Here is a 27,634-nt window from a genome sequence, read left to right as displayed (position 1 = left end):
ATTCAGGAGCAACACAGTATTAAGAGTTAAGCGTGTGTAAACTTTTGAACAGGGTCATTTTTATAAATTCAACTACTATTTTCTGTTGTGGACTATATGTGAAAAATCTTATTCAGGTCAGTACTAAATAAAAAAATAACATGAATTTTGTTTGATCCCTTTTATTTTGGCATTAATTAAGAGTAGTGAGATATAACAAAAATAGGAAAGTTATAGGTTACATACTACATGAAATATGAATATGAACACAAAATGATCTAACAGATGGGAAATTAAAAATGTATCATGAATGTGGTACGAGTTTTATTAGTTTGGAATACCGTGGTGAGCAGTAATAGTGATTTTTGACCACATATGCATTCAGTGATACAAATTCCCTTATAATTTTAAAAATATAAAAAAGTCACAAACTAAATGAGAAAATAAAATCCCTTAACTGGAGGAATTCTTGCAGTGCCGAATATAAAGAACATGGAGGAGCAAAAACACCCCAAAAGTGTGAGCACAGCTCATTTATAACCCAAATAAATAAATGCAAGTAGCATCCTGTATTATATTGCGATGAATATTCAGTTCCACTTTGAAATGTGATTCAAAATCTTGCATTTTAGGCTGATTTCATCAGTTAAACATGAATGCACATGTCCTCTCTGTCTGAAACACAACATGGCCTCTCACCGTCTCCAGGCAGCCACATTCCACAGGTATACTTTTGGTCGCCATAGCAACAGCCCACAGTCCCGCATTGCTTTTGCCCCCTTGACTTGAGTCAAACTGCAGAACTTCAGCCTGACGTCTGCATCAGTCTGTCCTGCATTAGACTGTGAGCTGCTGTAGGGACACACACTGTGCTAGTGTTGCGTCTGCTGCTCTGCCTCTTTTGTTTGTGTATGTAAAACGAGAAATGTGGTGGCGCTTGACCCTTTTGTCCTCTTTCTCTTTCTTTCTCTGCGGCCGAGGGCCGTTATGCGGTGTGTGCTGTCTGACCTTTAGCATGTGGAGTCCACTGAGAGAAGCGCTCTGATCCCCACGGTTAATAGCTAAACCATCAACGAGCGTCGTCAGCATTTATGACAGAGGAAAGGTTGTTGAAGAAACACGAGGGGGGGGAAAAATTCCTCTCTTTCATTTGAGATCCATGTATTTATGGTTGACTGTTTTCTATGTTAATATTAGCTACTTTTATTTGACTGGCTGCAAATGCAAATTTGCCCCAACCAATGTGAAGAAGTGTGATTTGTTAAAGAGTAAATGTTTGATTTGCTCTGGCTGGATGGCATCTCATATATTAAATTTGGTAGTTGCTATATGCTAATGTGCTCTTAAATGTTGACAAAGCAACTTTAAATAGATATTCTCATTGGAAATGTACAGTCTGGGAGTACAGAGCAAAATAATGACTGTGCACACATTTTTGTCCAATCTATAACTCAATTAAACACTTTTATCCCCCATCAAAACATGTTTTTTTTTTCTAAAACTGACCAGAAAGTAATGCTTCATGTATGCGATTAAAAACTATTGGTTATGTAAAAAGATGGAGAGAAAAAAGCAAATATTTTGATTTGTCTGTGGCCCATCAGCACAGGACAAACATTGGATTCATTAGGAGATTTAATGGGGTCTTTAAAGAGATGAAGAAATAATTCATTTATGGTTTTGTCTTTTGGTATTCAGTGAAGAGACAGAATTAAAGAAGAGACGGATCACATGTGCAGAATGAATGGGATAAACCGCAAAACACAGAATCATGGCTCTAGGAAAAGAAGTCCTGTCTAACCCGTTATTAAGGGCCCTGGATTTCAGTTAAACCAAAATGTGATTGGATTGGTGTCAGATTCATGAAATACTGTCTTGAGTAACAGTTTAGGGTGTTTAAGCTTTCCCCCTTTAAGTAAATAGATCTGGTTCATTGCTTAATAAATGTAGTGTCGTGCAATGTTTAGTATTTATTAGGGCTGTCAATTGATTACTTAATTTTAATTGTACTAATCACATCCTATTTGATAATGGATAACATTTCTGTTCTGAGCTCAGGCCAGTGAATCAAGTGTACTTTTGTGCTTAGACCTCAACAGGCATGAGTGCTGCAAAGTGACAGTGATGATTGACCATTGTGTGACTTTCAAAATATTTTTCCAGATTTTTCTGATTGTTTGTGGTTTTTCTCATTTTTGGTTGCTGGTTAAGCATTTGTGAGCAGTATCTTGAGGTGTGATTGATAAGCATTAGGACAGCATGCCATCCAGATTGGAGAGCTAAAGTGAAAGTGAGATGCACAGTGAATCACTGTCTATGATAATGAAAGACGTGTGCTCGCAATCTGTCACGTATATAATTCTTTGTGTTTAATTGCCTGTGTTTTAGTGTGTTATAATGGGAGGAGTGCATACTTTCTGAATAGCACAGTTTTATATATTACCATATACAATTACATCTACAAAATCTGTTTATTTCAGACATTTATTTTTTAATTTTTATTCCACTAATCAAAGTATATTTTAATTAAATCCACTTAATGCTCAAGTACTCATTAAACTGACCTATTGAGTACTTTTGACAAAAATGCCACTTTTTATCTGGTCCTGCATGTGGAGTAAATTAATGTGAAATGTTTAAACATTCACTGTTACACATTCAAAATGAGCAATTTGCAACATCACAACCAGCCTCACACAGCAACACTGACTTAATCAATGAATTGAGTATGTTTCTTTCGTTACTTGTTATTTTGAACTGGAAAAATCACCTGCTCTGAGATGCAGTAGTGGTGTCCGATTCGTGAACGAGTTGATTTTTTGTTCACAAATTGCACTGAACTATTCATTGGTGTGTTGGACTGAGCGAATTTCAGCTGTTCTCAAGTCAACAACTCACTGATTCAAATCATCCTGTCAGAGTGAGACTTCAGTTACCAACTTACTGATTCAAATGATCCACTCAGAGCGAGTCTCCAGTCATCTACTCACTGATTCAAATGATCTGCTCAGATCAAGTCCAAGTCCATGCATCCAAGTTATAACTCACTGATTCAAATGATCTGGTCAGAGTGAGTCACTCACTGATTTAAACGATCCAGTCAGAGAGAGTCTCCTTTCAACAACTCACTGATTCAAATGATCCGGTCAGAGCGAGTCTCCAGTAAACAACACACTGTTTCACATGATCCGGCCAGGGTTGTGTTTATGTAAGTTTGTGTTTGTAAGTTTTACTGAACTCTATTTGTAATAGTTTCATTGAACTCTATTTGTAACGATGGAACTTGTGACTACAGTTGGTTTCTGGAAAAACACCCCAGAGGGAGTCTCCAGTTAACAACCTACCGATTCACATGATCTGGTCAGAGTGAGTCACCAATTAACAACTCACTGATTCAAATCATCCTGTCAGAGTGAATCTTCAGATTCAAATCATCCTGTCAGAGACTTAAGTTAACAACCTACTGATTCAAATGATCCGTTTAGAGCGAGTCTCCAGTCAACAACTCACAGATTCAAATTATTCTGTCTTAGCGAGTCTCCTGTCAACAACTCAGATTCAAATGATCCTTTCAGAGCGAGTCTCCAGTTAACAGCTCACTGATTCAGATGACAATACGTTAAAAAACCAAATACTTTTGTACTTTTACTCAAGTAAATTTGAAAAAGAGTACTTTGTACTTTTACTGGAGTAATATTTTATTAGGGTATCTGTATTTTAACTCAAGCACTCCATTTGTGTGCTTCGTCTACCACTGGTCACTAATGCACAGTTACAGGTTCGGTCCTAAAGCGGCCATGACCTAGAAACTGGAGAGCTACTGGCAGCACAGTTCTGCTTGCTCACAGTTTTTCAGAGAAGCGAGAGCCACTGCCCCCATTACAACCTCACTGCACTGAAATCTCAAATAAAACCTTCTTGATATTATCCAGTAGCTCTTGTGTCCAGCAGCAGTGAAGAGTGCTGAGCTTTGAGCGTTTATTCACACGTTCATCCTGAGAGGGAATAAAGCAGTCTGTTTAAAGCATGGGAGCGCTCTGCGTGTCCTGCCCCGCACAAACAGCCTAACAATCAGCCTGACAATGGCATCTTTATGTCCTTTTAGGACAGAGGCTTATTTTTCGCACTTCCTGACTCGATCCCTCTGGCCGGGTGAGCAGCGGGGACTCTTCATGCCTGCTGTGTCAGGCATCGATTGAGAAGAAAAGACTCAAAGCTCATAGTCTGAAGAGCCAGATTCTGCACTTTTGTAGCATTTCTGCCTCAAGTCCACCTATGATATAATGCTAGTCCAGGTTTCTCACACCAAACCATCAATTAACTTCAAATAATCTTACTTTCTTAGCATGACCTTTTTTATTTTTTATTTTTTCCCAGTACCACTAAAAGATTTCTCATATGTGAAATCTGAAGCATAGGTTTCTTTCATCATTTTAGTTTTGCAAACTAGGGCTGCGACAGCTAATCTGATATGCTGTTTAATGCATTCGAGGCATGTTTTCCACAGTGCAAACTTTACATTCTATAGTTGTAAACATTAGAAAATCATGTTGTGATGGAGTATACATGTTTTTCCTGCTTTGTATGAGTTGACGTTAGGTCTGTGCTTTTGTTTTGCTTGTATTATCATTTTTAATGTAGATTTAATTTAACTTGTACTTTAAAAATGGTAGGAACAGTGGTATGGTGCTTTATAGCATAGATAATTTCAGTATATTTGTTTGCACTGGACATTGTTTGTAGGACAACATTGAGAAGGATGTGGATTTTAATAAATAATGGAATAAATTAAATTAATTTACTTTTTTTATTTATTTTTTAAAATAATCATTTTAAGATTTTAAAACAAACAAATAAATACATAATAATTAGTTTTGCCTCACAAAAATTCAGAAATAGGAAAACAAAAAAAGTTAACAAATATGCAACTAATAAATTGAGCCTGATGAGCCATGTAATATTTGTCTTGTAGGAATGATTTTAATAAAGATTTTATTCAAATACATTTGCAGGCTTGGTGTTCAGGTTGTAAAATGGCCCCAAGCTGTAGGTGGTGATATTGCAACCACAAAGTTTCATTAAAAATACATTTCCTCCACACTATTATCAGATGCTGATGATTCAGTCCAGTGCAAACAGAGAAGTGCTTGTGTTAGCGTGGCCTTTGTCTCAGTATTAGGTGTTTGTGACGTGACCTGTGACTGCGTGTCTGTCTGAGGCGCTGCACTGGGATATGAGAGCTGCTGCAGACAGCACTAGTTTTAGTGATGGTTTGAACACGAATGCCGACTGCTCCAATGTCATTAAAGCATTTCACGTGATGATTTGTTGTATTTCACATCTCTGCCTCCTCTGTTTTCACGCAGCCGCAAAACCGGCCTGTACAATGTCCAGCGGTACAAAGCGGCCGGTGCGGCCGGTGCGGCTCTGGGCTCGAGCTCAGGTAAGGCACCGTATCAGCGCTGCAGCTCGCAGGACTCTCTGGACGAGCAGGTCATGGCGGACTACTTCAAAGAGGTAGAGCTCATCCAGCGCAGCAGAGACGCAGAGACTCAAGAGGACGTGCAGCTGAAGGTGGCTGATGGTAAGAACAGCCTGTCTTTAACTGTGTTTCCCCAACAACTATAAGACAAATAATGAACTTCCCTTAAGCCTGACAGATGCAGCTCTGTACAGAAAATAAAGCCATTTCTGGATTTTTTTTGTTTTTGTTTTTGTTTGAAGACTGCTTTTAAACATGACCATTACTTAGAAACTATAGTCACAATTTAGTTTAGGGACCAATTCTCATTATTAACTGACTATTAACTATGACTTTTGCCTCTAAATAAACCTCTAAATTGTCTGCTTATTAATAGTTTAGGTATGGGGTGGATTAAGAGATCTAAAATATGTTCAAGCAGAATATGGCATTAATTTGTGCTTTATGAGTACTAATAAACAGCCAATATGCTAGTAATATGCATGCTAATAAATAGGGGTGGGAATCTTTCGGTACCTCACGATTCAATTCCAATTCGAGTAAAAAACGATTCATAGATTTTCGATTTTCAATCATGATTCACAATTTTTTATCAGTTTTTTGGTGCACACTGGACATCAAACTATTATATACTTAATAAATAAAAAAAAATATTTTACGCTTCCCATTAGGGATGTGTTGCTATGAAGTGTGTTGCTAAATACGAGATTGGAGGAAAAAATATATTTCAATGCAGTTACATCGTTGGGTAGTTATACTGTATATTTTTGTCTGAGCTACTAACCGTGTCCCTCTATTGGCTCTGTAATTTTCTTTGCCTTTCCAAATATGGATTCACTAATTGGGCACAGGCCTACTTTCCATATTAACAAAAGATCAATAATTAATATACTATTTTTACAAACACTTACCCTTGCTGAAAATGGGGCGAAATGTATTTGTTTTCCTCCTCCATTGGTGTTGCTGTTTTTTTTTTTTTTTTTTGTTTTTTATTCGACAGCATCATGCTATTATTTTATTATATTAACTAAACAATTGATTTTTGAAATTTGTGAATCGTTACGAATTGCTAAAATAATCATCAAAATAATTTACATGAGGAGGAGTGTCACATTTAAATGATAGTAATATACACACAACCCAAAGCTATAAACTAGTGTTATTTTAGTGTTATTGATATAATATTACAGTTTTTGTTAACATTTTAAATTTTAATATATAGTAAAAACAAATGCATAACAATTCCTGATATAAGAAATGTATAATTACTATAATATTCATGGAATTAGAAGTAAAATGTAGAAAATGAATAAATTAGTTTATTTTATATTTAGTTTATTTATTTATTGTTTCAGTGATTCATCTTAAACTATACAAAAATGAGAAATGTCGCCTTTGCAACTAGATGCAAAAGTAGTGATCCCCCACAGTCATGAACGGTTTTAATTAACAATAATAACCCTGTTTTAAATGCATTAAATCATCTGGATTCAGTCAGTAGACCACTTTTGTGTCTCTGTATGTGGATTAAACCCTACAGATGTAATTTTTTCAATCCAGTGGTGAGTCATTCGCATCATTGTTTTGTGTTTCTCCATGTAAAAGGCTATATTGCAAAATTATTGTGATGACTAATGGGTTTTTTTGTACATTTTCAGTGTGTTTCTGCTGAGTTCAGCATGCAGTGTGAAGCAAGATTAAACCATGACTAGCATTTACATTTCTGTCACACAGCTGGCACACACGGTGCCGCTCTGAGACACAGCCAGTGTGAATACTGGAAGCTCTTAGTCTTAAACATAATACCTCAAAGAATTAAACCGCTTTTATGTTTAAACTCATAAAACTGACAGGAAACAGAAGAGAAAAGAAAGAAAGGCCTTGAATGTTGTTTGCAGACTTGTGTGGTTTGAAACTTCGAAATTAGACTGGAATTATATCCCTCACTTCTTTGTGTAAATGGAAAATTCAACCTTACTGCTTGACCTGGGTAGGCTTATGAAGTGTATGCTTTTTATACCACAAGATTGAATTTTTTTTCTTGACTTCCATTTGTTATAAGTGTGCTATGGTACCAGTGTTAAATTTATTCAAACGTTTCTACATTTTGAATCCGAACACTTCTTAAAGGCACTCTATGTGGTGCTCTATGTTTATGTTCTTCCATGTGTGAGAAGAATAGGCTCAACATACAGGAAGAACTGCACAATTAAAACCACAGACAGAGACCAGTCGTGACATCAGCGGGAATTGTTTGCCCCTAAAGGAACAACAAACTGTGACTTCCTTAACCTCTGTGTCTAAATTGTGAAGTTACAGGAAAAGGAAGATATTTCTGTTTCCTGTCAGAGCTGGATTAATGCATTCCTTCTCACCACAACTGTGATGAAAACAACACATTGTGACACATACTGCATCAGTCACTGCACCACTGGTGTGTTTAATAAGAGGTTTTAAATCATTTATGAGGAGAATATAATAAAGCAAGTGTGGTTGAGTTTGATAGCGAGTGTCAGTGTGAAAGAGCTGTATGTCACTCCGTGTCAGAAATGTCCTGGTTTATCTACACACGTTCGTGTTGTGTTCTGCAGAGGGTGAGCAGGAGGAGGCGTGGCTGATGGAGGCGGGGCTTGCGACGCTGTTCAACGAATCCGCTTCAGACGGCGAGGACAGCATCGTTCTGCTGTCGACTCTGACCCGAACGCAAGCGGCCGCCGTGGAGAGACGCGTGGAGACGCTCAAACAGACGCTACGCAAACGCAACAAACCGTACAGCGTACCGGATGTTCGAGAGATCTTTAAACCATCACCTGCCTCACAAAGTAAAGTACGTGAGCACGTAACGCCACAACCCTGAAACACGCTTGAACACACAGAGCTCATATCAGGGATAACTTAAGTGTAAGTTTAGCTTTATGGACAGCATCTGTGACCATTACAACAGAAAATAATTCCATCCCTCAGTTCGCAATTTCATCCTTTCAATCTTTTAGATTTGTGCGGTTCAGAAAAACTGGACTTTACTGGAGTGTAAATGGGTCATTCTATAATTAGGGGTACATTTAGAACTTGACAATGTGAAGAAAAACATTTTCCTGTTTCCCAAAAACCCAAACATGATGTTACATAGCTGCTTTGATAAAATCTATATTGTATTAAATACTATTATTATTAAGGTGATCTGTAGGAATATGTGCATAAAATACCATGTTTGTTTGCTACTGTCCACCATGTTACCCTTTACTGGGTAAGACAGTTGACGGGTAACTTAGTTGACATTTTTAGTGTTTTGGGCCTGTACTCAACATGGAAGCCGAGAACTACCGATCATATGACATATATTTTCACAAACAAAACATAAGTTTTAGTTAAATTTGCCTTGTTCAAATTTGCAGCAATAATACTTGTGTAACACTGTTGACAGTCAGTTAATCCCCTCTTGACACAAGTTTGCTAGTTTAACCAATATTAGGAAAAAGAGAGTTTTCATCACTTCTGTTGTTTTATCCATGTGCTTCTGGAGGAAATATCATCATACTTTGCAAATTATGCCAGAATGGGACAAACCTTTCCTTTTTGAGGGAAGGTTTTCTAGTGGGTAACTTAGTTGACAACAATTTTTAGGGCACAAATAAAACAAGTTATATCACAATAAGCACTTATTATTTTTGAAGGGCACACCCAAATGTCTTGATAACCTAATCTAACTAAAGGCAAAACTAAGAAATTAATTTATATTTGAGGTCATTTTTATGCTTAAATGTAGAGTAAAATTAGCAACTTTACTAAATCAGACAGCTGAATACCAGGGTTGTACGTGATATGAACATCATTTTTAAACAAAAGATATGGCTTTTTCAACATATAGTAGTGTGACTGGGAAAAAATATAATAATGTTCTAGAAAATGAAGCATCTGGGCTTTATATTGATGAAAATATATAGAAAATATACTTAATGGACATGAGATGCATTGGCTTGGCTGAGGTGAATCTGTGAGTGTGTGACATGTAGAATTAGTGAAATAATCTGTATTCAGTGTGTGTCAGATCAGCTAATACAGATCGGTGACAGTCTGCCTGTTTATTCTTCTCCCAGATGGTTTGATTCAGTCTGAACCGTTGGCATATGACAAAGCTTTGGCAGGATGAAGGATATCCTACTAGTGAGGCTGCATTTACACTGCACAAAAAAAAAAAAAAAAATGTTTTTTACTTACATGACAGAGATCAGATATTTTAGCATACGTGTAAAGACAGGAATCAGCACACAATCTGATTTTTGTTTGCATCTGTTCTGAGCCAAATGTGGATTTAAATCAGATACATATCTGATATCTGGACATCTGACCTGCGTCTAAACACGTAGACCTGATTCCCATCGGATTTCTAAGCATCATAAGTCAAGGGAAAAATATTTACCCTAAAGATAACTTTGTGATGTTGTATAATGATGTAGATGTTGCCAGAAACGTTATACATGGGCCATTCTACAGAATTGGTGCAAACTGCTGTCCCATAACCAAAGAACACATTTAAATAGCATTTAAATCTTAGATGTTTACTAAGATCCTTCTATTATCTATTGAAACACACAATATTATTTAAAACATCAGTAAGCTTAATATATATAAAATCATCTTTTATGGGGTACTTTCAGTTGGGAGGTGGCTGTCTTGAACCCTAACACCTAAATTTCAACTTATGAAAATTATATTTAAATAATTTCTTTTCCATGGTTGTTTTTAAAAGTATCTTTTTAATTTTTTTAAAAAGTGAAGTTCAAAAAAAACATATTTTTATATTTATATTTACTTTGTAAATTCTGAAAATGTATGTAAAAAATGTGTCCCGCTTTTTTCACGTCACTACCAAAACAGTATATGTTTTAGTCTATTAGCTGAGACTGATTTGAACTAAACCCATAAATGTATGATCAGGAAACATTCCTGTGTCACTCTGTCTCATAGCTACAAGGTGTGAGTAGATGGGTCTCATCATTTTGAGGTAAATGTGTTAAAAAGTCTTGACAAGTTTTTGGTTTAATGTATATTCAAACTAATGAATCCTTTGAAATCAGTATGATCAACTTTTACAAAGAAAAACTGGATTTAAAATGCAACAACTCATAAATTACACTTGCAATATTGTAAAAAAAATTGTTATAGATTTACCTCTTTTTTTTTTTAATAAAAAATATATTTACAATCTAGATGTAGGCAAAACCTAGAAATGTGTGCCTTGGGTATTATACAGTTTGCATACATACACATTTTTTGGGAAAAAAACTCTTTTTGTTTCCAACTCTTTGGACCATTTCTGTAGAATGGCTCATGTAGGTAATAGATAGGAACATACTGAAACATTCAGGAGCACAGAAACTGATTTTGAGCCGCTGCCCCATTAATTTTATGTTACATGTTACATTAACATAACATACATTCACCAACAAGCTAATAAAGTCACCTTTTTTTAAGTAAATCAACTCATGGCTTCACTAGAGAGGCTTACAGATGCAGGTACTGTAATTCAAATACACAATATCCTTCTCGAATTAATTCAAATAAATGTATTTCTCTTTAGAATTCTAGATCTAATGACATGTGGATAAAACAACTAGTGATAACTACGGTTCTATTGTATTAATTCACTCAAATTTTGCACAGCAAACATCAATGAAAGCTTTAACTTCCAGGCGGTTGAGTGATCATGGTATAAGTAGGACAGTCGCATCTGGTGTGCATGAAAGTCAAAGAATCATCCGATGTGAATTATACAAATTATTACAAAAACCCGAAGGACAATGGAATCGTTCGGTTTGGGTGGGGATACATGTAAACACAGAAATCGGTGGGACGAAAAATGGTCAAAAGATTGAATCTGCATTAAGCCTTGCAGTGTAAATGCAGCCTCTCTGACATTTTTTTGCAGGCTGTTAACAGCATCACCAGTTGCACAGTAGTTCCTTGTTAATAAACATTTCAACACAGTGTAATGAATAACCGTGAAAATGTAAAAAAGTGAAGGATTATTTCCAGTCAAAAGGATGTGCGATAAATCACGGACATTAATGTCATTTATTGTGCCATTTTGAGTGGTTTATTAAGGACAGCCATAAATTATGATTTATGTTTCTGCAGCCCTAAATAATCAATACTGTGAAGACTGAAAGACTCTGAGAAATTCCTTATCAGAACTGAGAATGGAGCTACATGGACAGAATCTGACGCTCCTGCTCTCCAGCATGATCTGAGACGACCCAAAGAGCATCAAGAGCTGACAGTCTGCGCAAAGAATCACATGACCAGTGTCATTCATTACGTTGATTAGTCACCTAGAAATGCAAAATCTAAGATTTCCAGGTTTTCAGTGTGGTGTTTTGAATTCCATTTTTATGTTTGTGAACGGCACTGACTGGCTGTAGTTTGAGTGCTGTGTGTGCGATTCACTACTGATTCACTAATGGCATGTGCTAAGTTTGTTTCTCTTGTTTTCCATTGCTCTCTTTTTCTGACAGGATGAGGCTGAATCCACAGAAAGATGTGGGGGCAATAAAAAGGAAGTGGAAGGACTGGGTATGTGTCATGAGTTAACATGTAATGCAGAGGCTTCTGTTTTACGGCATTCCTGAACATGTTCACATGTAGTGTTTAACCAAGACTGAGTGAAACGAAATGGAATGAAATGCCCATTACATTTGTAACTAAATTGAAACATTTTACTGATATAAAATGTGTCTGTCAGCATCCTCGGCTTCTGCTGACCTTGACATCTAGGGAGGAGAATCACGTTACCTTACATAGATACAAGCAGAAGATAAATGGTATATATATATATATATATATTTTATGTGAATGATAATTGACAATACACCAGTGGAAATAAATATGTTGGAGGTGTTGTGAAGTAATTTCTAGGCAGTATATAAGCAATTCATTATCTTGTTTTATGTTTTAGTGTTCATACTTTACCCCTGTTAGTAATCAATCCTGGGTTATCAAGTTTTGAGATTTCACACTGTATGTTGTTAAACGTTGGGTTAATGTTCTTATTTACCCATTTACAAAGTTATAAACATCAGTTACAGCATTCACTGAGCTGACATTTCAGATCTCAGGAAAAGTAGTCCGCTTGTCTCAAATTTCTGGAAACATGCTACAACAAAAAAAGACAAAAATAAAAAATCTAATTTTAATCCTATTTCTATTCATCTCTTCACTGTAGGTGTTTCCTGTCGCTGTTTAAGTTTTTTTTCAGTTACTGAAACTAAATAGAGCATGTGAAAATCTTCCCAACTTAAAATAGCGCATGAGACATTCAGTTAATGATTGGTTGTCTGTTGCTGAACATTCTAGCACTGCTGTGTTTTGCACTGCTCTGCTTATACTGCAGTACTGAGCTGCATTCACAATTACAGGTGTGAGATGTTCCTGAAATCGGGGGTCTCCTATTAAAAGTGGCCTTAACCCAAATTTAGCATACCGTAAAAGTCCTCCAGACAATTTGTGGTGTTGGTTTGCAGTTGTAGTTGCTGTAGTGTTTATGTTTGGGAGCAGAGGTGACTGTGGTTAAGTTAGCACTGACTGACGTCTGTGATTGCTGGACTTTGACTAGCCTGATTTAGGTAACTATTTAATCAGTGAAGAGTGATGCAAGATGGTTGAAGTATCAATCAAGTACACCAACACAACTGCACTTATTTTTTATTTTTTTGGTTTCACAGTGTGAAATGTTATTGTGGATGTGTTTGTTGGTTGATTAGGTAATGGGGTGGGGCCTGACGCTCCAGGGGGTGGAGCCGATGCCGAGACGGACATTAACCTGGAGGTGTCATTCTCTGAACAAGCCCTTATCTACAAAGAAGGGTTGAAGGTTACCCAGCCCCAGAATGAAGCTGACGACAGGTTACCCGTGAGTCAGATATTCACTCATCAGGTTGACACTCGTGTGTGTGTGCGTGCGTGTACTTGTTTTTGTTACATTGTGGGGACCAAATGTCCCCACAAAGATAGTAAAACCGGCCTGCGGTCCCCACAATGTTAAAAAATTATTAAAAATAGTAAATGACGTTTATCTGAAAGTGTAACGATGCATTGTTTTTTTCGTAAGGGGTAGGTTTAGGGTTGGGTTAGGGGATAGGCAATATCGTTTGGTCAGTATAAAAGCTATAGAAGTCTATGGAAAGTCCCCACAATTCTGAAAAAACAAACGTGTGTGTGTTTGTGTGTGTTTGTATGATGGACCAGTGCAAAGTTTATGCACTACAATAAGCGTGAGTCCAAGAAATGACTCTTGCACTGATTGGCTGCTTGAGGATTAAGGAATGTCAATGTTTATAGGGTTATAAATCTCACAGAGACCTTTGATCTGACTGAATATGCTTAGAGTGCAAAAATGTCAAACGAAAGATTTAAAGCATTAGCCGAATCACTGAGTGTCAGATCTGTCTGTGTGCTCTTATTGAGTAAACCTGACCTCTGCTGGACAGTCTGTGGCATTGCATCCTGCTTTAGTTGTCTGGTTTTTATGTAGTCATTCACTTTTCAACTTCTTTGGTGTTTGCCAAAACAAAAATCTGTCACACTTTTGCTTGGCTACCAGTTCTCACTGTTAACTGACTATTAACTACAACTTTTGGCTTGGTAAACTCCTGCTGCTTATTAATAGTTAGTAAGGTAGTTCAGATTAGGTATGGGGTCGGATTAAGGGATCTAAAATGTGACCCTGGACCACAAAACCAGTCATAAGGGTCATTTGTTAACTCTTTATTTTAAGGTGTCATAATGCAGAGTAATTACCTAATTAAGTACTTAGTAGTAGCCATTGTACTTACATGAAACAAAATGTACTTACCATGTAACTAAGTTATGGAACTGCCTGTAGTTACAGTTTGTAATTATGTAGATGTAATAGACAGCCACTGTTACACAGTCTGAGTCTGTTACATAGCTACATATGTAACCAAAAGACTGTTACATGTATTGCACACTTTATACAACATAATTAAAAATATAAGTAAACAGACAAATACTTAAAATAAAGTGTATCAAGATCATACTTAAGTGTACTTCATGTGTATCTATACAGTACACCTTATCCAGCTGCACCTTAGTATGATTTAATCCACCAGTACACAGATTAAATGCATGTGATACATGTCTAATTACATTAAAATTACAGAATATTACACAGGCATAAGCTGCTTAAAATAAAGTGTATCAAGATTGTACTTAAGTCTACAAGTAGCTGTTTAACAGACTCGGTCCGTTACATATGTGTAACAGTAGCTGCCTTACAAACTGTAACTACAGGCTGTTTTATAACTTAGTTACATGGTAAGTACATTTTGTTTCATGTAAGTACAATGGCTACTACTACATACTTAAGTACTAAGTACTTAGGTAATTACTCTGTAATATGGACACCTTAAAATAAAGTGTTTCCGGGTTGTTTTTTTTTTTTTGTAATTGAGAGTTACACATCATCTGAAAGCTGAAAAAAATAAGCTTTCCATTGCTGTATGGTCTGTTATGATAGAACAATATTTGAAAATCTGGAATATGAGGGTGCAAAAAATCAAAATACTGAGAAAATCACATTTAAAGCTGTCCAAATGAAGTTCTTAGCACAGCATATTACTAATCAAAAATTAAGTTTCAATATATCGAAGTTTACAAAATATCTTCATGGAACATGTTCTTAATATTCTAATGATTTTTGGCAGAAAAGAAAAATCGATCATTTTGACCCATACATTGTATTGTTGGCTATTGCTACAAATATAGGATCACAAATAGGGTCTTGCAGGATAAGATATTAATATGTGCTCTAGAAAAACTAAAAAAACAGCCAGTATGCTAGTAATATGCATGCTAGTTAATAGTGAGAACTGGTCCCTAAACTAATGTTATACCCGAAAATCACTATTATTACTATTGTATTGCATTATATTTAGTTCTACAGTCTGAACATTAACACTAGTATCAAGTTGAATTGTGCATCATCCATCAGTGTTTGTGCTCCAGACATGAACAGTTCCTCAAATCATGTGTCTTGTTTATCTGATGCACCATTTTTGGTGCATGATAAAGCAGCTAAAAACTCTGACACTAAATGAGGAACGGCATAATTAGAGACGAGAATATCATAGCAGCACTCAGAATACCTCAAAAACCACACAGCTAAACACACTATGAGTAAACAACAAAAAAAAATAGTTTAGCCAACATGTAGTGTTTTAAAAATGTGTATTTTATTGTATTTCTCCTCTTTCTGTCTGTCTCAGGATTTTAAAGTGTCTCAGGATAAGACCGGACAGACAAAAGTAGGCGATCTCTCCACCGAGGACATGAAAAAGGTTCGCAGGCTTGTTCTTATTGAGATGAGCGCTCTGTTCGACACATGTGGCATCGAGGTGAAGGCTCATAAAGCTCTCAAGGTCAAAGTGAGAGGTCAGTGCCTGTGATAAGTGCGCCGCATCAAAAAAAAACATGCTGATGGTCACTAGTGCTCTCAGACTTTTGAGTCAACTGTGTGTTTTTCTTGCACACTTTGCAGAACATTTCACATTCATTTTGTTCACACATGTGCATGCTGGAGACACAAGCTCACAAAGCTTAAAAAATGTGTATGTCTCATCTTTCATTTGTATTGATGATGATTAATGTAATTGTATGTGAACATGTGAGCACTTCATCTGATTCTGAATCATCTTCTGGTTGTATTTGAGGTGAAACTGGTTGTGACTGTACTGTTTTGTCATCTGTAGAGTCGGGTTTGTTTGGTGTTTCTCTTTCTACGCTGCTGGAACAAGACCAGCGGAGGATGCCGGGAACCAAAGTGCCTCTTATCCTGCAGCATGTAAGAGAGCAGAGCCAGAACTATAACCAACCAAAACATGATGCTAGTGAAGACCAGGGGTGTTCATACCTCACAAACTACCACAAACTGACCTGACATCCTTTCAGATTGAAAGCATATATGTTTCCCAGCACCATGGCACCATTACAATATATACTTGTATATAGGAAATCCGGGCCCGTATTCACAAAGCATCTTAAGGCTAAAAGTAGCTTGCCAATTTAGGAGAAAATCTTAGAAATAATGGGCGGGTCAACCCTAAATTTAGGACTCTTACATTTTTGCTTTAAGAGTATTTCACAAAGTGTTTTAGTGCTTAAACTAGCTCCTAAATTTGTGAAATGTTAGAAGTAGTGAAGAGGACTCCTAAGTCACTAAGACCAAGCCAAAAAACAATACATCAGAGAAATTCAAATGATTTTCACTACAAATACCATTACAAACCATCAACTTTTAACCATTAAAACCATTAAAAAATGGTTTCCTGTAGAGTGTTTTGAGACATATTCCATTAGGATTTAGTAGTTTTAACAAGCCACCATTTATTTGCATACATATGTTTTCCCACACATCTTTTTTGGTTTTGGAGGTTATCCCAACTACATTTTTTCCTTTTATTATATCCTTGTTTTCATTAACAAATTGGGCAAGACGCTGTTCATGCATCCAGTTTGGTTTGGTTTTCTTTTACATTTACACGTCTTACTATCAGCCATGTTTATTCTACTCTGCTAATGAAAAGGCTGTTTATATGCATATCTGCTAATTGTTTACAAGAAGCACACATGTAAGAGGCTGGCAATTAGCTGAACATGTACTTGTTTAATAAGTGACACTTAGCCTGCATTTTAAAATCTTTATGTGAATGTGGCAGCATTTTTATTTTTAAACCTTTATTTTAATATGAAATCTGTGACAGAGAGCCCTTTCCATCAGCCAATCACAGTGTGCATAGCTAATAAGTGTGCTGACATCATCCATAGCAACGAGGTCAGCCCCGCCCTTACTTTTAGCTTAAGATTTCTCTTTATTCCTTAGCTGTCTCAGCAGCTTTGTGAATAGCTTTTAAGAGAGAACTCTTAGCTAAAAACTTTTTACTGCTATTTAAGAGACCTCTTAGTGCTAAGATAAAATGTTTTGTGAATACGAGCCCTGGTTGTTACAGCTGCCCTGGCAACCAACCACAACTTCCTTTCTGTATATCTTTAGTAATAAAAAAATACTGTATGTATTAGTATTTGTGTCATGTACACTGCTGTTCAAAATTTGGGTCATAACTTTTATTTTTTTTAAAGAAATGAATACTTTAATTCAGCAAGAACACATTAAATTGATCAGAAGTGACAGCAAAGACATTTATAATGTTACAAAAGATTTCTATTTCAAATAAAAGCTGTTCTTTTGAACGTTCTATTCATCAGAGAAATTAAAATTCAAAAATTGCTATTAATCAGAAATGTTTCTTGAGCAGCAAATAAGCATATAAGAATGATTTCTGAAGGATCATGTGACACTGAAGACTGGAGTAATGATGCTGAAAATTTAGCTTTGATCACAGCAGTCAATTACATTTTAACACAGATTTACATTGAAAGCAGCTGTTTTAAATAGTAATAATATTTCACAATATTACTGTTTTACTGCTTTCAATTGAAATGCATCCTTGGTGAGATTTTCAAAAGCATTAAAAAAAAATCCTAAAGTAAGATATTAATTGTTTGTTTCCAGTTGATCTCTCATATAGAGGAGCAGGGTTTAGACACAGAGGGTGTGCTGCGGATACCTGGAGCCGCTACTAGAGTCAAGGTGAGGCAAACAATAGGAAGACACGACTGACGTCATTGCATCAGGACGTTATTGTAATGTTTTTGTTGGCGTGTGTTTCCCAGGCAGTCTGTCAAGAACTGGAACACAAGTTTTATGAAGGCATGTTCCCATGGGAGAGTCTCAAACAGCATGATGCGGCCAGTCTCCTGAAGCTGTTTATCAGGGAGCTGCCATATCCTCTGCTGACCGTCGAGTACTTCAACGCCTTTATCTCCGTGCTGAGTGAGTCACACACGACTCAAACACATGACAGTGAAGCTCAAAGTGTGTGTGGTCTGTGTTTCTGAAGCTTTGCGCTGTGTGTAATTGTTGTAATTGTGTTGGTTCTGATCAGAGCTGCCCACTAAGAAACAGCAGCTGCAGGCTCTCAATCTCCTGGTGCTCCTGCTGCCAGAACCCAACAGAGACACTCTCAAGGTACGACACACCTTCACTGCACATTTACACTTCACATTTTTCCTCAGTGGATGATTCACTCAACCCTGACTCACTGATTTCTGGTGTTTGGCTTAAAGTCTCTCTACAGTCACTAATTTTCCCTTAAAACTTGTCTTTGAAAATCAAAGTGACATTTTTTTCCTATTTGGGATATTAATTATTAGTACATGGTTTGTCTTAAAGCCTATTAAAAACACCAGGCAGACATGTAAACAGTGTTAAAAGCACTTTAGCATCGGTCTGGAGGGGTTAAATGTAGACGTTCATTCCGGTCCATTCACACTGAGGACTGAAGCAGCTTCATCTGGATTGTTTTGTGTTGAGCAGCGTTTCTGTGTCTTTCAGGCTCTGATGGAGTTCTTCCAAAGAGTGATCGACCATAAGGACAGCAATAAGATGACACTGAACAACGTTGCAGTGGTGATGGCGCCCAACATCTTCATGTGTAAGGGCTTCCGCAGTAAGATCAGTGAACAGCAGGAGTTCGCTATGGCCGCTGGCACCGCCAACATCGTCCGGCTGCTCATCCGCTACCAGAACCTCCTCTGGACGGTACGACGTTACACCACAGCTTAGTGTTTTAGGTCATGTAAGACTAAGGCCCAATCCCAATTCTATTTTCTACCCCTTTGCCTACGCCTCGCCCCTTCCCCTTGCCCCTTGCAATGAAGTGGAGAGAGGTTAAAAATTTTCCCCTAAGAAATGGGACACTACTACTACACTGTCATACGCCATCATATGTTGTCGCTAGCTCCTAACGTTACGTCAGAGGACATGCACCGTCCCTATACAGAATATAAGTTACAAAAATTTTGTCATGTTGCAAAAAGTACAAATAGTGTAAGCACCGTTCATTTACATGTACACATATGGCCGTAAGCAACACAAAACAATGTGTTACCAATGCGTGGTTAAAGCAAATTGCCTTGCCACTGGACTTTCATATTTGTTTCTAACATGCAGTCAAGTTACCAGGTATATGATATAAAAATATATTTTCTAATATCGTGCAATCAGTACTATCTGCTAGCAAACTTTAGTGATTTTTTTTTGCAAACGTTTCTTTACAGAACATCACCGTAAACACAAACACAAACACAAGATTGAAGGTAATATACATATAATGAAAAATTACTTACATTTATGGGTCTGCTTGCTCGAGTGAGCAGCACTGTTGGAAATTTCTCATGATGCATTAACTTTTTGAATTTGAAGATCAAGGTAAATTGTACTTAATTTGTCTTCCGGGAAACATGCAAGTATCATTTATTGCTTCTGAAGGGCAGTACTGAATGGGGAAAAAAACAAACCTTTTTTTTTTTTTTTAACAAAATAAGAAAAATTTGGACATCTTCATCCTGTTCAAAAGTTTTCATCCCCTGGCTCTTAATGCATCGTGTTTCCTTCTGGAGCATCAGTAAATGTTTGAACCTTTTTTAATAGTTGCTTTTGAGTCCCTCAGTTGTCCTCAGTGTGAAAAGATGGATCTCAAAATCATACAGTCACTGCTGGAAAGGGTTCAAATATGCAAAAGATGCTGGAAAACCAAAGAATTTGCAGGACATTTTTCTGAAGAACAGTGCTCAGTTGAACTGTTCAGGACAAACAAGAGACTCATGAACAACCATCACAAAACAAAAAACAGTCATAGATCATCCAGGTAACCACACACAGTATTAAGAGCCAAGGGTTCCCAAACTTTCGAAAGGCATTATTTTAATAATTTCAGCTATTTTTTTTGTCTTGTGGACTATATGTAAACATCTTTTATGTAAAATATCTTCCTTAGGACAGTACTAAATAAACAATAACATGCATTTTGTATTATCTCTCTCATTTTGTTAAAATTAGTCACATTTTCACAGATTCTGCAAGGGGTTCACAAACTTTCGCATGCAGCTGTATTTGACGATTCACTACAGATAAACAAACAGCTGCAATACTCTACAGTTTAAAAGTTTAGGATTGGCTGTATTTATTTGATCAAAAATATAAATGTTGTAAAATATTATTAAAATTTTATGTAGCTGTTTTTTTATGTGAATATTTGTTAAACTGTACAATCAGCAATTTATTGAATTTTCTGTCAAATCACTACTCTACTGTGATGCTATAGAAATAATGACCTACAAAATTGTCTGATGCTCATTGCTTGTGAAAGAGTTGTCCGACTAGCAATAAACATTGTATGTTAAGTTGAAAGATCGAGATGCTCAAATGAGTCTTTTATTGTGTCTCAGATTCCCAAGTTCATCCTGAATCAAGTGCGCAAACAAAACATGGAGAACCAGCGGAAGATGCACAGAGACAAAGCGGTTAAAAAACTACTGAAGAAGATGGCGTACGACCGCGAGAGAGCCTCTAACAAACAGGAGAGCAACTCTGAGGTGAGAGAAGCACACTGAACTAAAGGACGGATCAAATCTAAGTGGGAAATATAATTAAGATGTCTTAGACATCTGTGCTTTACACTGTGTGTCAGTGTTTCCCACCCAGCTGAATGAATCAGAGTTTGAGAATGTGAGCAGCCTCCACTCTGACACCTAGTGGACACATTAAGCAACTGCATGCAGTGACCATCAAGACAGTTTGTCCTTTATCTGCTCTGAGCAATGCAGTTGTGACATAACTGTACGGACAGGCTGAAATACTTGATTTATGGCCATCAGAGTGTGATATTTCTATACACAGAAACGATCCTGCAGACACAGAATTCTAACAGTAAACTGTTAGAAATAGATTTTAGGAGTTATATTTCATTTGTCAAGCTTTATAGAGTTAATATCAAAGTAAGTGCTGAAGTACTGATTGGGGAAGCTGTAGGTGGTTGCATGCATGTCCCAGGACAGAGGGAGGTTTGCTGTACATGTTTATCTGTTGTGTGGATATGCGTGTCACGGTGTGTTGTTTGTTGTGTGTGTTCAGCCTGACGGAGGCTTCATTAGGGTTCAGGCTCCTCAGTTCTCTATGGTGTCCATGGCCATACAGCTGACGGAGGATTTAAAGGCCTCAGATGTTCTGATGCGTTTCCTCAGTCAAGAGAGGTGAGCAAACGCGCTAATCATCAGTTGGCTTTAATAAGCACATCTTCAGGTTCAAGGGTAGGATGCGTTTGACAAGTGTGCAACTTGCAGAAGTGTGAGAATTGTGGTCTGTTTGACTGTGTTTTTACTGTGTGTTGTGTTACAGGTCTGTGTCTGTGAAAAGAGAAGATCTGTGTCTCTATGAGATGGGAGGAAACATCAGTGAGTGTCACAATAATTACAGGCACACAGACACACAATACACAATGCATTTCACAAAGTTTAAATAACCATACACCGTGTATACTTAGGATAGTAAAATAAATAGATTTTAACTGTATATATGTCCCTCAGGGGCCAATTAGATATTATATTGTATTTATATTATAATGACATATAAAGGAGAAGCACTTCCATAATCTCTTGTTGCTGATGTCAAAGGCACAAACAGTGTTTTGTATATGGGCCATTCTACAGAATTGGTCCAAAGTCAGAGTTGAAAACGTCTTGGAAAAAAATGTGTCCTTTTTTCCACAAATTTTGCAAATTGTATAATATCCTAGGTACACATTTCTAGTAATTGTGCTGTTAATTCTCATATTGTATTTTCAGAAAGTTTTGTCCCCTCCCCAAATTTGTCACTACCGAAACACAGTAATAAAAAATAATCATTTAAGATTTTGCTTACATCTACATTGTAAATATTTTTTTTTTTCAGAGGTAAATCAATAACAATTACATTTTTAACAATATTTGAAGTGTTATTTATGAGATTTGTTGTATTTTGAATCCAATTTGTATTTTTTTTAAGGCAAAAAGTAAAGGATTAATTAGCTAAAATATACATTGCCCTCCAAAGTTTGGAAATGCCCTAGAAAAGTGGGGTTTTGGACAATATTGGCATGAATCCTTTTTAATTAGTGATAATTTTGCACTGATAAGGGACAACACAAACAAGAAAACATATTATGCTCTGCATAATCTGGGCCTAAATTCATTGTATTCTAAACTTAATTGGCAATCAATTAAGGTGTGCTGACCCAAAAATCTTTTAAAAACCTGGGCCAAGTTTGAACCAGTAACCAGGCATCACAGCTGGCAAAGGGGCATGTCTGACTTTGACATGTATATATTGCCATTATTATGTCATCAAAATGAAAAGTATTATTGCTGCTCTTCAATGATAATGTTAAGTTACTTGCCAGGTGTGTTTCCAAACTTTGAACCAAACACTATCATAACAACTTTTTTTTTTTTAACTCAGTATACTTCATTTTTGACAAAACATCCCATGTTTCAGTTGTGACAGCATATTTTGTGTAGTGACTAATGTTTTGGTAGCGACAACATCACATTACAGAAATGTATTAAAACACTACTAAAACATACTAAAATACAGAAAAAGTTGCATAACTGTACTAAAATGTTGTTTATTTTCCCCAAATAAAGGATTATTTGTTCCCTTGTTGTCACTACCGAAACAGTCATGACTGAAACATTATGATTTTTATATATATTAAGCTTACTGATATTTTAAATATTACTGTGGGTTTCAGATAATAGAAAGATCTTAATAAACATCTACTATTTGAATACTTAAATGTTTTTTAAATGTGTTTTTTGGCTGTGTGACAGCAGTTTGCACCAATTCTGTAGAATGGCCCGTATAGGCTTTGTTTAGCATTTTTGTGACCTGTGGATTTTGTGATCTCTCACTCACCACGTGATCTCAAAACATTTCCGTCTAAGAAGGTTAGAGAAATGACTGCAGCAGGGCGCTCCATCTTCAGATCACTTTTGAGGTGTTTTTCATTGAGTTTCAAGACCTGCCTTACTATCACATAACATCATACAAACTACAATTTATCTTAAACAGTCTCAGGTTCTTAAAGACAGCGCTCTAGCACACAGTATGTGCTGTTGTGTGATGTCTGTGTGTTTGTGTGTTTGTCTAGAGGAGAGATGTCTGGATGAAGAGACGTACATCAAAGCTCTCCTGGAGCTCAACCCCAGTGCAGAGTGGGTCATTAAATCCATCCAGCACTGACCGAGCCGCCCACAACAAGACATGCCAATCAACCCATCACGCCTCGCGCCTTACAGTCCACCACAGACAGACGGTTAAAGGGAAAGCAGCGGGATTCAGAGCCTAACATGAGCGTTCGGAATATATTTCACCTCCTCTGGCGTGCATTCAGCCCCGTCCTCTGGCACTGCTCAAACCAAACAAACCACACACCTCAAACACTATAACTTACACAAATATGGTTTTCAGGAGATGCTTGGGTAGCAGATGTACAAACATCATTTGTAGCAGAAGCCAAAAAAGCTTATAGTCTCCGTGGTGATTTAGTCTGGTTTGGCACTTTGGCACATTTTAATCGCTTGTGACGCATAGGTTGCTTGATGGTGCAAAAATCAGAGACTAATTTACCAGGTTTTCTCAAACATCTCAGAAAATCTCCAGGTCATATTTCATCCTAGAAGAAAAGAAAATGAAGCCAGTTTTTAAGACTTTTGCATTGTAACATTTTCATCATAATTAAAAACATTCCCACTCTGAATTCTTATTTCTGTGACACCCAAAAGATTTTTCTTTTGGGTCATTTTGCAATTCTTATTCTGATTACATTTTCACTACTGTTGGTGTAAAATACTTTACGATTTCAATAATGCATTATGTCTTCATCATTGCAGTAAGCAGTCTTTTGTATTAAGGAAACGAGGACCTGGAAATATGCTTGATTATCATGAAAATGTTACAATGCAAATAATGATCAGTCAGTTTAAAAAAAAAAAAATCTTTTATGTCTGTAATTTATTTTTTTTTAAAACAAACTATTTGCTTGTTAATTAACTGGTTAATTTTTCTTTTGTGGTAAAAAATGACCCAGTTCTTTACAGGTTTTGTGAGATGCACCCAGCCACAAATCTCTTTCATATTTAAATTACATACATTGCGTGAAAATATTGTCTCAGACAAGTGAAGTACTGAGGTACACCTACATTTCATACGTTTCTTCCTTAAACATTTGATTACATGCGAGTGATCTTTTAGTATTGTAGCGTTCTCTGCTTTAAATCAGTCACGTGACTCCAGTCTTACATTAGCTCTCACTGCCAATAAACGTCTGCGCTCTATTACGTTCAGTCGCTCCCAGGGATCTTGGATGTACTTTTTTTTCATGTTGGAGAATATAATGTAAGTCAGATGATATTATATATCTGTAAAGGATTCATGACTGAAAACAACTGGAATCAAATTTCCCAGCTAAACACAGACCTCATAAAGTACTTCAATGGAGGGAAACTCTTGGCACTTAAACTGTCTTTGTTTGTTGTTATTTACAGTGATTGCAGATGTCATTTCAATGAGTAGTTTTGAGCTGTGATTTTTATTTTTATTACTGCTACGTCTGTTGCTGATGTCATGCTTTTATTGTGCTGGAAACTGTGAATATGGCCTAAAATGACTGTTGCTTTATGTTTTAATGCTTCGAAAATAACCACTAAAATGTTTTTGTAAATAAATGCGTAATTCCTCATCTCTGTCTTCTGGATTTTATTCACATGTCTGATTGTCAGTGATGTGATTGACTGTGCAATGTAGAAAAGGAGAATTGCTACATGTTTTGGTCTTTACTCATTTACAGTGTTTCCAAAAAGGCCTTTCAGGACCGGTTAACCCATGACAGGTTAGACGCCACTATGAATTTAGTGGATGAAAATGAGGCTGTAAGAAATAGATTTGCAGTCTTTAGAATTGCACGCTGTAGAAAGATCACATGATTTTCACAACTCAAAACCTTTTGATGCAGTTTTTGTCTATTAAAATTTTTTGGAGAAAGATTCGTCACCTGACCTATTGGTATGTTGTTAAAGAAGAGTAGAATCTATGAAACGCACTGCAGTCCCTCACGACCTCGTTTTCATTCCTGTCAAAAATGAAATATGGCACTACCCTGACCAAGGTCTGTTGATCAACTCAGGCTAGGAGGACTGCAGCCATATGAAAGGAGCTTGGAGAAGTCATGGAGAAGGACTTTTGGTCAACCTCAAGAATGTTCTGGCAAATAATCATATGACTTAGTGGAGAAAGCATGGGCAGGAACCTACTGACCTTGCCTGGCAATGTAATTTGGAGTTGGAAGAAAAATCTGAAGATCATCTGAACTTGGAGAACATACTCTCACAAGAAGGGGAGGGCGTTGGATTACTTGCCCTCAGATGCTGAATGTAGTTGGGCTGCCTTGGTCGACACACCTGCTCACCATCAGACAGGAATCAGGGAAAACAGCTGACAGCTGGCATACGGATGTGGTGGTTCTCATTTTTTAAAAAAAAGAGGGTATGTGCCAAATATTAAGGAATGACCAGAGTGCTGGAAAGCAGAATATGTGACAGGAACAAAGCGGACTGTGGTCCAAAAACAGTAAACCAACTTTTTACCTGAGCTAGAATCCATGAGAGGACATATCCAGTCTGTGTTTTGTGGACTTTAAGATTATACAACTGTGGGCCGGTTGTTGCCTTGTAACCCAAAGGTCGTGGACATGAGTCTTGTTACTGGCAGGATTTGTAGGTTGGGGGAGTGGATGTACAGCTCGCTCTTCCACTTTCAATACCATGACTACCAAGTGGCTGCCCACTGCTGTGTGTATGTGCGCACTTGAATGGGTAAAATGCAAAGCACAAATTCCAAGAATAAGGCACCATACTTAACCACATGTTGCATCCTTTCCTTCCTTAAAGGAGAAGTCCACTTCCAGAACAAAAATTGACAGATAATGTACTCACCCCTTGTCAAATGCTTGTCTTGTCTCACTCTGCCTGAACTGTTTTTGTTGCGGTTCATGACAGTTAGGGTATGTCAAAAAATTCTCATGTTCTCCCTCAACTTCAAAATCGTCCTATATCACTGTTTTACCTTTTTTGTTAAGGGTGTTTGATCTTCTTTGCATGTTCACTTTGCAAAGACATGGGTCGGTACTTCTGCAGTAGGATGATTTTGAAATGATTTTTAAAGTTGAGGGAGAACATAAGATGGGAGTTTTTCGACATACCCTAAATGTCTTGAACCATAATACACAGAGTTCAGGGAGAGAAAGACAAGATGAACGTTTGAGATTAAAAAGTATTTAAATTGTATTTTTTTAAATGAAAATAACTGATCGCTTTGCTAGATAAGACCCTTCTTCCTTGGCTGGGATCATTTACAACCGCATTTGAGATCGTTTAAAGCTGCATTTAAACTGCATTTTGGAAGTTCAAACTCGGGGCACCATATCAGTCCATTATATGGAGAAAAATGCTGAAATGTTTCCCTCAAAACAACATAATTTCTTTACGGCTGAAGAAAGAAAGACATGAACATCTTGGATGACAAGGGGGTGAGTACATTATCTGTTCTGGAAGTGGACTTCTCCTTTAATCATCCAAATGGATGCTGCACACTGGTGGTGGTAGAGGAGAGATCCCCCCATGTGATTGTAAAGGGCTTTGGGTGTACGGCAATACACAATAAAGCGCTATATATAAATGCCTCATTCATTCATTCAATAACTGGTATAAGAGCTGTGTCTGCATTCTCGGCAGTAAGTCTAGCTTGTTCTTAGTAAAGCCATTGGGAGGGCACATGAAGTGGGGGGAAATTTATATTTTTAAGGGAGGCATGGGGTTTCCCTTGTTGCCGATCCTGTTTGTGATATTCATGGACAGGATCTCAGTTGAGGGGTGGACATTGTCCAGTTTTGGGGGCCTTAGGATGCCATTGCTGCTATTTGCTGATGATATTGTTTTGATGGTCTTGTTGGGCTGTGATCTCCAGCGCTTTCTTGCAGCCGGGGGTAAAGTGGTGGAGATCTACAGCACCTCCAAATCTGAGGCCATGATTCTCCGCTGGAAAAAAGATAGATTGCCCGTTTTAGGTAAAGGGTGAGTTGCTTTCCTAAATATAGTTCAAATACCTCAGGATCTTGTTCATGAATGAAGGCTGGTCAGAACATGAAATTGTCAGGTGGATCTTTG

At 37.1% G+C, this 27,634-nt stretch overlaps 1 protein-coding gene across 2 annotated transcripts in view; it reads left to right on the top strand.

Moving 5' to 3' along the window:
• Nucleotides 1-25,152, top strand: part of arhgap18 (Rho GTPase activating protein 18) — a 33,744-nt gene extending 8,592 nt beyond the window's left edge. For both annotated transcript variants that reach the window (XM_051138604.1, XM_051138603.1), the window contains 14 exons: nt 5,346-5,563; nt 8,053-8,288; nt 11,977-12,034; nt 13,222-13,370; nt 15,745-15,910; nt 16,228-16,319; nt 18,048-18,125; nt 18,209-18,368; nt 18,481-18,563; nt 18,930-19,136; nt 20,825-20,971; nt 21,510-21,628; nt 21,774-21,829; nt 23,563-25,152. In XM_051138604.1, coding sequence (XP_050994561.1) covers nt 5,346-5,563; nt 8,053-8,288; nt 11,977-12,034; nt 13,222-13,370; nt 15,745-15,910; nt 16,228-16,319; nt 18,048-18,125; nt 18,209-18,368; nt 18,481-18,563; nt 18,930-19,136; nt 20,825-20,971; nt 21,510-21,628; nt 21,774-21,829; nt 23,563-23,654 — 1,861 coding nt within the window. In that variant the 3' untranslated portion in view covers nt 23,655-25,152. The remainder of the gene's footprint in view (nt 1-5,345; nt 5,564-8,052; nt 8,289-11,976; nt 12,035-13,221; nt 13,371-15,744; nt 15,911-16,227; nt 16,320-18,047; nt 18,126-18,208; nt 18,369-18,480; nt 18,564-18,929; nt 19,137-20,824; nt 20,972-21,509; nt 21,629-21,773; nt 21,830-23,562) is intronic.
• The last annotated feature ends 2,482 nt before the right edge of the window (nt 25,153-27,634 follow it).

The sequence above is a fragment of the Labeo rohita genome, chromosome 20 (genome assembly GCF_022985175.1).
Source record: "Labeo rohita strain BAU-BD-2019 chromosome 20, IGBB_LRoh.1.0, whole genome shotgun sequence".
Classification (NCBI taxonomy): Eukaryota; Metazoa; Chordata; class Actinopteri; order Cypriniformes; family Cyprinidae; genus Labeo; species Labeo rohita.
This window is presented reverse-complemented; position numbering and strand designations above follow the sequence as displayed.